The 10392-nt window shown below is 36.6% G+C and overlaps 1 protein-coding gene and 1 long non-coding RNA gene across 2 annotated transcripts; one reads left to right on the forward strand and one right to left on the reverse strand.

Moving 5' to 3' along the window:
- Window positions 1–293: 293 nt before the first annotated feature.
- On the reverse strand, window positions 294–9254 carry LOC135630930 (fatty acid amide hydrolase-like). The gene is made up of 20 exons (XM_065138252.1): window positions 9119–9254; window positions 8924–9033; window positions 8795–8855; window positions 8538–8725; window positions 8332–8461; window positions 7307–7384; window positions 7066–7213; window positions 6466–6578; window positions 4274–4349; window positions 4104–4175; window positions 3968–4019; window positions 3767–3838; window positions 3497–3577; window positions 3192–3295; window positions 3003–3095; window positions 2188–2256; window positions 1822–1886; window positions 1599–1660; window positions 1418–1513; window positions 294–604 (listed from the first exon to the last, which is right to left on the reverse strand). The coding sequence occupies exons 1-20, from the start codon at window positions 9216–9218 to the stop codon at window positions 536–538; spliced, it is 1839 nt and encodes a 612-aa protein (XP_064994324.1). The 5' UTR covers window positions 9219–9254; the 3' UTR covers window positions 294–535.
- On the forward strand, window positions 7131–9798 carry LOC135630931 (uncharacterized). Its single transcript, XR_010494187.1, has 2 exons — window positions 7131–7269; window positions 8119–9798. It is a non-coding gene; the product is annotated as an uncharacterized LOC135630931 (long non-coding RNA).
- The last annotated feature ends 594 nt before the right edge of the window (window positions 9799–10392 follow it).

Genomic DNA, 10392 nt, shown 5'->3' on the forward strand with positions numbered 1-10392 from the left:
GATGTCCATAACTCTACATGGGGTTGTCATATCATTAATTTGTTGTTGCATTTGAACATTTTGGGTGAATGCATTAGTTTCTGCATGTTATTTGACATTTTGAAGGCTGGTGTCATGCATATTGAGCCAACAACTTCCATCAATTAAGATAATTTTTGTTTAAGATTAAAATAGAGGGATGTTCTAAGAATTTCTAAGTGGATTTTCTTGAAATTCATTGCCATACATCTGAAGGTGAACAAGGAAAGTAACAGTTCCTAATGAATGTGAAAACATTACCAAACAAAATGGCATTAGTGAAATTTACTTACTGATATATTTGAATGAAGTCTGTAAAATACAATATTTCCCTCTATTGCTAGATACATTTGCAAAGGTAGCATTGCATATGCCAAGTATAAGACCTTCTATAAGGTAGTCCTTCGAGTTGATTCTTCTGGCAATTGAGGTTAATTCTGCTTCGATTAAATATCCTATATATGCTAGTACTTGCACAGCTTCAACTTTCTTTTGGAAGCAAAAAAAAATTGATCTGCTATGCTTGTTCTTTCTTGAGGAGATCATAAAACACCTTTGGCCTTTTGTAGCTTTTAATGCATAGCGTCTGCCACCAAAGAAACCAGTGAGTGAACTCCTTCTTGTAAATTTCAGGAAACTCCCAAAATGTGAAAAAAGAGCTCGGAATAGCTTGCTAACAGGCAATTAGTTGAGAAAATGAAGACGCAACTAGCATAATTAAAATTTAGAAGTAGGTATCACTGAGACAAGAAATTTGTACCTTGAAAAGTAATAATAATAATTTCAGTGGCAATTAGCATTCAGAATACATGCAATTACTTTCTCGGCTAATGGTAGTAAAAATTATTTCTAGAAAGTAAACTAGAAGTTATCTATGCTACATTGAATGAGAACATTTCTCTGCAGAGGAACTCACACTGGAAAGGACAATGCAAAAATACAATATCACCTATTTTAAGAAAGAAAATACAATAATGCTTCATAAAATATTATGTTTTAGCCTATGCAAATCACCTGAATTATTAAACTATTTTGTAATGAAAGGGTAACTTTTCAAGCATGCTAAAAATTTCATGATTGTGATAATTTCTGGTTACTCGACTAATTTTATGATTGTGAAAAAAGAAGCACTATTGTATTTTTGCTACATAGGTTTCATGATTGTGATAATTTCTGGATATACAGATCAGGATAAATCCATGACCATATAAATAGTATAAAATGGTTTAACTACATAGGTTTCATTAGTCTGTGTACATGACTAATTTTATCAAAGAATAGGAAAAAGATTATGAAGAACCTTATATTTTTATAAATATTTAGCACACCCAGTTTCTTTTTGCTGTATCCATGAATTCAGATAAATTTTTTTTTCGGACATTTTAATATTCTTGGCTACCTGCATTGCGAATGCCAGATGGAGTAATGTTGCTTCTGACCATGGTCTCCCAATAAACTGAAGGCCGATTGGTAAGCCTCCCTTGTCGTAACCAACCTTAGAAATAACGAAGATAAATTCTATAGCAAAGAAAAAGAAAAAGAAAACAATTAATGTATAAAAGAGTTGAAACTTATTGTACCAGTAGGGTAACCGCAGGCAATCCAAGGAAGTTTCCTGCTATCGAGAACCTGACAAGTGCAGCTAGAACAAATATACAAAGACATCATTAGCATCTGCAACTACTAAAGATCTCTTTTTTTCTTGGGAAACAGAGCTTAGTTTTGCATAATACATTTCGTAGCTTCTTGTGAATATGCAGCAAAGAGAAAAAGGAAAATTATTCAAATGAAGGTATTGCTAACCTCCATTTATGTAATCTAGTTCTCCAGTGTCCGCAGCATCACTTAGTAATGGGTATGCAGTTACACTGTAGGAATGAGAAAAAAAAAAAGCACTTGGTGTGAAGACAAAACACACTGAGGAACAGTCAAGGAAAGAGCTTGCTCACTACAAAATTGTATCAGAAATTTCATGTAAAGTTAAACTGGTAATACGCTAATATATTAGTTTGATATACGATATAAATGAACCTCAAAGATGTACGATATAAATGAACTGAAAAAGATGTTACAATCTGAATCCCAAATGAAAAGTTCCAATGTATCCAAAACCTAAATCAGCATCTTGATATCCAAACTTTGCCAATGTTGAAAGTTGAAGTAGGTTACCCTGTCGTAGGTGTGACAATCACATCTGCCCTTTTGAAAATTTCTTTGTGGAAGTACATCTGACGGTTCCTGGAAATACATAGAGAATAACATTTCAGTCATGCAATGGAAACAAATAATCAGAATTAGAAAGCTATCTGCTTTGACGAACTTAATAGTGAAAATAAGTGACAATATAAAGCTAATGTCATACATTGATTAACATATCAGTCCTAAAAGTTCACTTAACTAATTTAGGGTAGTTCATGAACTGTAAACACAAATAAGATATTGTGCTTCTTGACAAAGAATTATGTTGCAGAACTTTATACGGCAAAGATCATAAAAGGTCTGTCATAGTACTGAATTGTGTGGTTATCTAGATTTGCTCTTGATACATATTACTTCTTATGTCTGCAATTGCTACAGTTGTTAGTGTACCCGCATAAAGTATTAGATTGTTGTAGCAAAAATGCTAATAGACTGAATTTGGTTGTTATCCAGATATGTTTGTTTTGATATCCCTGCTTAATATTGTTAACCAATGCCAACTATAAGTATACTTTTATGCTTATTTTAGTTTCTCATTTTAGAGAATATTTTCTAGCTTTCTATAGTATTCATCTTATAAATGTATTTTGAAACAAAAGGTACAGAGACTTTAAGCATGCTACTTTTTTGGCAGTGTCTTTAATTCATTGGGTAACTGGAATTGAGGTATCACTTTTGCTTAATAGTTGTGATATTGAAAATGAAAGTCACAAATAAATGTATTAAAAATTAAATAAACAATGAATCTTCCCTCTAACTCTTCCATGGACTTTGAAGCAACTTACCTGATTCTTTGTGCATTCAAATAGTCTCTGCTACTGAATGAACCATAAACAGAAAGTGCTACTCTTGCATCCCACCCTATTTCTGCATAATCACTAGCTTAAAGCAAAGACATTACATCAGCTTTTAATTATTATTTGAACATAAGCCTGTAACAACTTATTAAATTATGTGTGCAGGACTCTGCTTACAGTTTTGAAAGATGTGGAGCCAATGAAGCAGTGCATTCGGATCCAATTGTTATGTAGTGAGCCAGGCGCATCTCTTCTATCTCAGGTACGGTGACATCAACAATCTAACAAGTATGTGTTAAAGCTTAGTTAAACTAATGAAACTATCATACAAATATGAGTAATCAATAATAACTTGTTAGTATAATTCTCAACATCTCCATATTCTGCATGAAAAAGAAAAACTTTGAGATTTTTAATCTTGGAAATTTTGCAGAAATCATGAATCAGTATCCTAAATCAAATTACATAAGTAAATTCTATACCTTCCATCCATAATGCTGGGATAGCATCTTTAGAGTTTGGTCACAACAGTTTCTAATGTCAATTGTGCTGTCATTAAACCACTGCTTAGTCCAAACAAAGAATTAGTTAGTGTCAATGTTTGAGAATTCAGTATAACAAGAACTTTAACTATTTTTCCCCTCAAAGAAGGTGAGAGGAAGTTATCTAGTTGCAATACTAAGTGTACCAAATTCATGTGAAAAGATGCACAATAATTCTAGATCCAGCAAATATGGTAATTTGGTGCTAACCTTGCCATATTTGGCTAATTTGATGTTGGTGATTGACTGCATGGAGTCAAGCAGAGGAAAGTTCAATGAGGGCTGAAAATCACAAGGAAAAAGGAGTTACAAGTTTGTCTATCCCAATTGCCAAACAAATTGGTTACTTTTATGGATAATATATACAAGATAAATATGTGGATGAATGAAATGTGGTTATGACCTTCACACCTGTAAAAATGTTGGTTGACTAAATGGAAGATGATCACAAATAGCTGCATAACTGAATTAACAAAAGCCATATTAAGTTAGATTCAGGTGGATCACGTAAAAAAAAGTACACATGATGATATTTTAGATAACTTACGTTATAAGTGCATCTTCAACAGTTGCTGCTAATATCCCCGGCATTCCGACTGTCCAATTTAGTGGGAGTATCCTGAAATGGTTATATAAATGCATGTTATAGCTGCAACAAATCGAGTTAGTCCTAGACTGGATATGAAAAGAATTTCTTTCCCAAGATTGGTGGTTTACCCAGAATTTGATAAGCGACCAGAAGTTGGCTTGAATCCAACAACACCACATAGTGCAGCAGGCATTCTCACAGACCCTGGACAATTTTTTTTTCAGGTGAAAAGACAACCACCAGTTCATTTCAGAAAAGTTGTAATGAGAAAATGAGTAGAGACAACATAAAAGAGCAGATGCTGGCCCGTTAAAGTGTTCTTTTTATTGTAAAAAGGAGACATTGACTCAAAATATCATGTCAACAGACATGAAATATATATGAAGGCAAACAGGACACCAGACAGCACCAACAATACCAAACATTAGTTACATGGATTTAAGCACAATGTCCTGATCCACCTGAGCCACTTTTAATGCTAACTTGTAAGAAAATACTTTGGTCGAGTTTATACCAGATGAAGGAACCATATACAAGTAATAGCTCTGGATCGAGACTGCTGATTCTCAAGCCGCAGAAGGCTTTTGTATCCATGGTTCCTAGTCTGTCCATATCAAATGGAATGGTCAGGCAGCTGCACTCAGAGTCGTGTCCTCTGCGTTGGGACTTCTTGAACCTCTTGGCAGAAGAACTCAGTTGTCAGTTAGACTTGCGATCTGGACTATAGTTTGACCAATCAGATGCAATTTGATGTGCTAGATTCACTCCTATTCGCCCTCATATCTAATTAATGAACTCCAGGTGCCATCTTAATGTCTGATTCAATCTAATTGGAGCATGAATCAAACTGGTTGATGGCTTAGTAGCTATTTTTCCAATTCTCAATAACTGATCAAACCTTTCCATCAGGTTCTCAATCGTGAACCTCATTAAACATGCTAATTTCTTATTAGTATCAATTATTCCTTCGATTTTATCTTTTGCCATCCGGTTACTTCTGATTGCACTAATTATTCCAGATTTGGGTAATTTGGAAAATGTAATCCATTTGTTTGAAATCATCAAAATTGAAATTCTTTTATTATATCTAATTATGAATATTATGTATCTAGAATGCCATCACATTGACACTTTTGCGGTTTTGCCCATCATCAGTTCATTTTATTGACCCGAAGTATGTTGTTTATAGTGTTAGGATGCTAAAGAGAGAAGCTCAGGACAGGAATAAGATAAAGTACAAGAGAATTTTGAACATTATTCAAAACATGTCCTTCCTCTTGCATTGTTTTTTGGGCTTCAAAATTACTTATCTAATCTGAGAAGGAAATGGGATAGCTAATTCACTGGCTGCTTATGCCAGAACCAAAAGGGTTACATCTATGTGGAAGGAGATTGGCCTTTAGAACTAGATTTTTTGGTTCGCTCTAAAGTAAATTGTGTCTTTGCACTATAATAAGTAAAATTTAGTCGTTTGTGTTAGAAAAAAAAATGAAGTACTTGGAAAAAGGAGCTTGTGGAGAAATATACTATAGTTGGCTCAAATTTCTTCTGGACACAGCATTGTACTTACGGAAACTTGCCAACCATCTTCTATATTTTTTTTCAAGGCTTTGTAAGTTTTATTACATGCTCATATTCATGTTGATATGACACTTTACTATCCATGTTTGATGTCTATTGCTTCCACACTATTTTGATATATTTGTAACAAGTTCGTAAAGCATATTAATTTGTCTATACCTGAGATATAAATGAAGCTTATATCAGAGAACCTGGTCAGACTTGAGTTGACTTGGATCGTTGATATTTTCTGTGGGTTCAATCTATCCCCGGGTTCTGGGGTATGATATATATGAATTTATTGAGAAATGGAAGAGCCATTAATCAATGTCTTTTTTTTTTTAATTCCAGACTTTGTGTAAATGGGATATACAAATGGCATGGCCATGACAACATTATTAACTTTTTGTTTGGAAATTGGTGTATTATTTGTTACTCAAGATTGAGACTGTGAACCTACACGATTTTGCAAGTAATGTTGTAGCATACTTGAGTTTTGACTGTTGTCTTTGAGAGCATCTCTGTAGGATCTCACTCTAACTGTTTCCGATGAATTATCTTGCTCTTCATGTACCATGATTTGTATGTTCTAGAAATATATCGCAGACATGGATTTGTGAGTTTATTTGCGCTCTAACAGAGAAATATCATGTCCAAACTATTTAGTCAAAAAAGCAAATATTTTTGTTAAAATTGTTGTTATTAGTGAGTTCAAATCTCTCATTCAAATTATTCATTGCCAACCAGGTCAAGTGCTTACCTCCGCCATCGACACCAAGTGCAACTGGACACAGCCCAGCACACACTGCTGCGGCAGATCCACTTGATGAACCTCCAGATATCTTGTTGATGTCGTAAGGATTCCTTGTTGCCCTGTAGAACAGCTTCAAGTTAGCTCTTTCAATTAACTGCTCCGACCATATTTATTAATGACAAGTTTTCATGCGTAGAAGGACATACAAACTTTTCATTTCTCCCCTTTCAGAATAACTACAAAATTACTCAAATTCTGCAAATGTGATGCAAGTTATTCCAAGAATAGAAGCCTTTGACTAAGAATTAATATTCTTTGTGCTACCAAGTGTTTATTTATACTTTTTCTTATGGGATCGGGCAACGTTTTGAGTTCCAAAGAATAAATATTCTTTGTGCTACCAAGTACTTATCTATGTTTTCAGGAACAGTTGTAACAGAAATACTTTTGTTATGGGACTGGGCAACATTTAGAGTTCCAATCACTCCAGAACTTTTGTTTTTGTTTTTTTTAACTAATTAGTGATCTAACACAGTTCATTTTATCTTATTCAGGCATACTGAGGTTGCTTCGAGCAACAAAAGGCAAAAAGTGTTTTTTGCCTACCCATAGTGAGGATTGATGCCACTGGCGCCGGCGCCGAGCTCGTGCATGTTGGTCTTCCCCACGAGGATCGCACCACAAGACCGCAGTTGCTTGACGCAGCTCGCATCCTCGATACATGGCCTCACCTTGTGCAGCCACCTCGTTCCTCCTGAAACAACCCACTATCCAAAGTCACAGGAACACCATCTCCGACCGTCTACAGCGGTAAGTCCTTCAAAACACTCTTTTTAAGATATGCTACCGGTAGTAGGATAAGGCATGCAATCGATCTCGTCCTTGATCGCAACCAATACTCCATCCATCATGGAAATTGGGGTGCCTGATAAAACATCAAAACCACTATTATAGCTGATCTGTTCCTCGATCAGGTCATTACGTTATCTATTTTTTCTCTCATTCAAAAATTGAAGATTTATTATTTCTAATCATAGTTAAAATCAACATATAATTTTTAGCATCATGTGTAAATAAAAAATTTCCACCAAAAGTTTGACTTGTAGTAGTAGTAGTAAGTAGTTCAGGAAGATCAATTACAATGATATAAAATACATGTTTAGAGGGATATAAGAGTCTCTATTTTTTAGAGATACATATTATTACCTAATAAATTTTACTCGCCTCAATTGCCAGAAGGAGGCAGAGGGGGCCGACTTCATGGTGACTCTCAAATAACCTCACCTACCCATAGGACAGGTTTGGTATAAAAGAGGCGTCACTCTACATGTTTACAGCGTCATATTAATTATTTTTTGCTGCTTTTAATGTACATTGTACCAAATGGCCATTAAATTCACTCCCCATATTTAATCGAGTTTTCTCAAATTAACTTTGATTTCTTTCTTCCTTTTTTTTTTTTTTTTTTGAATGACCAACATGAATTTTAACCAAAAGGACAAAATTAGTGTACAAACGTAGTCTTACCTTTATATCATACATAGAGGTCTCTTTTTTTTAATCCTTATGTAAATTTTAATCTAATGAAAAAAAAAATTAGAAAAGAAAATAAAAGAAGTATATGGTTTGGTTAACAAGAATTGACTTGGTTTTTACCAGAAGAACCTCAGAATGATCGGCGCATGATTCACCTACAACGGTTAATGTCAATTTCATGCTAGCTCAGTTGACCTTGTTGGAAGTCAACCACAAGTTAACTCTGTCGGACAAGAAGGTCAGCCGAGAGAGCTCATTCTGAACCGAGGTGACGACACCAGATGTGAGATGATGACACAAATGAGGGAAACCAAGGTTGCAGTGATGGCTACCAACCTCTGTGATACCTCCGTGATGATTCCTCTGCCTGCCTGAGAATGTCTTCGTGGCTGTAGCTGATAAAGAAGGCCATGTGGAGTTTGGGATCCTCTGTCTCCTTCGCCGCAGCGAGAAACCTCCTCGCCACCTGTAGATATGTGGTCGTGAGATCCGAGCAAGCGTTCTTCTGCGTTTGGAGTCGATTCCAAGAGCAAATGGCACACCTCAAGAGGAGTCGTCTCTCCTGATTTGTAAGCTCTGAAGAAGTCCCGAATCGTCCAGCGCTTGAATTGGGAAGCCGAGTCGGTGAAGGAAGAATCCAAGCATGGAGGAAGGCAGCTTGCAGCTTCCTGAACTCGTTCGGCAGGCGACAGATTGGGCTTTATGGGAGTAACACTCTGTTCTGAGATATCTGAGAGGGAGAAAGAGCACGAATCATTACATCCGACCGAACAATTCGAGTTCGAGAAGCGATCCAAACCTTCGCTGCTATGGGTGGCAGTGAACAGTGGCGGCTCCTGGATATCCGCGACCGAGACGAGCTGCAAGAAGACGAGCCATCAGAGGGAGAGGGAGAGGAAGAGGAAGAGGATGGGCAACAAAAGTGTACCCTCTGTATGAGGTTGTCCTTCTTCAGTATGTAGAGAACGATCGATCCGAGGATGGGCGACTCGAGAATCCACACGAAGATCTTGACGAGAAGCCCCGCCACACGAGGAGCTGCGATTCGGGGGAGGCCAACAAGCTTCGATCACTGCGACATCTCATGAGGACGTTCCCAGAAGTGGAGCAGAGCAGTGGTTACCTTTGACGTTGGCATGCAGGTAGAACTCGTCGCTGTGGACGCCGAGGTCCACCTCGGGGGCAGGCTTGTACGCTTTCCCGGCGTCCCTGAAGAGTCCCATGGCCTTCACACCGATGTGAACTCGTCGAAGACGACGACAGCCACCTGCTCCTGTGTTTTCTTTGGAGTGTTTGTGCGTGTGTATATATATAGAAACGGAGGGGGGGAGAGAGAGACAGAGAGAGAGAGAGAGAGAGAGAGAGAGAGGCGTTTGGGGGCGGAGTTGGCGAGAGAATAGTAGCTGAAGAAACAGAGGATGCCAAGCAAAGAAAAAGAGAGAGTAATGAAAGGAAAACAAAGAGAAAGAAGAAGAGTAATAGGTGGGTGCAAAACGAGAGAGAGAGAGAGAGAGAAGGAAGGATGTAAGGAAGACGTGGTCCTGTTTCTTGTGACCATGCTTTGGGCCGTGCCGTTTCGCCTCACACGAAGTCACCATCACCGGGTCGATGTGCACGTGACACTTCCGTTAGTTTCACGTAGATTGATTTGTAGGATTCGATGAATCTACGACCATTCGTTTTAGCTTAAACGTTTCGGATCGGTAGTTCCGATTTATATGATTAATACATCAATTATTGTATAGATAATTTATGTATTATCGATACAAATATTGATAATTGATTTGTGTGGTTAATACATCAGTCGATCAGCATAGATGTGAGAGGATATTTGAGATTGATTCGTAGGATTCTATGAATATATTATCAGTAACTTGAGCTTAAACATTTTGGATCGATAGCTTCGATTTATATGATTGATGCATCAATTATATCTAGGATCAAGTCGCAACAAAGGTATAATTAAAAAAGGCTAGAGATATACCATAGTAGAGGGAATTAAAAATGTATGAGAAGAATTGGTATCTGAGTCGAGTAGGCTAGAGATATACTCATACTTAAAAATGTATGAGTTGGATTTAAGTAGTCTAGTCTAGTAGGCGCGAAGGGATTTGATCTACCTTGTCAACTCGTCAAACTAGATTAGATCACTTGCTTCACTTTACATCATATCATCGTAAGTTAAATCTTATTTTATTGGTATTATTGGTTAAACGAGTCTACTATTATCGACTTAATTATTTTTGGATCAGTAGTGTAGTCAATTATCACACTAGACCAAATTATAATTATTTAATATACCACATCATATCAAATCGAGCAATAGGACGATGCCATATTAGTCGAATTACTTTTTATTTACCATGAATGATAAATATGGAGCTAACTTGTTAAATC

Source organism: Musa acuminata, chromosome BXJ3-2 (genome assembly GCF_036884655.1).
Source record: "Musa acuminata AAA Group cultivar baxijiao chromosome BXJ3-2, Cavendish_Baxijiao_AAA, whole genome shotgun sequence".
In the NCBI taxonomy this organism is placed as follows: domain Eukaryota; kingdom Viridiplantae; phylum Streptophyta; class Magnoliopsida; order Zingiberales; family Musaceae; genus Musa; species Musa acuminata.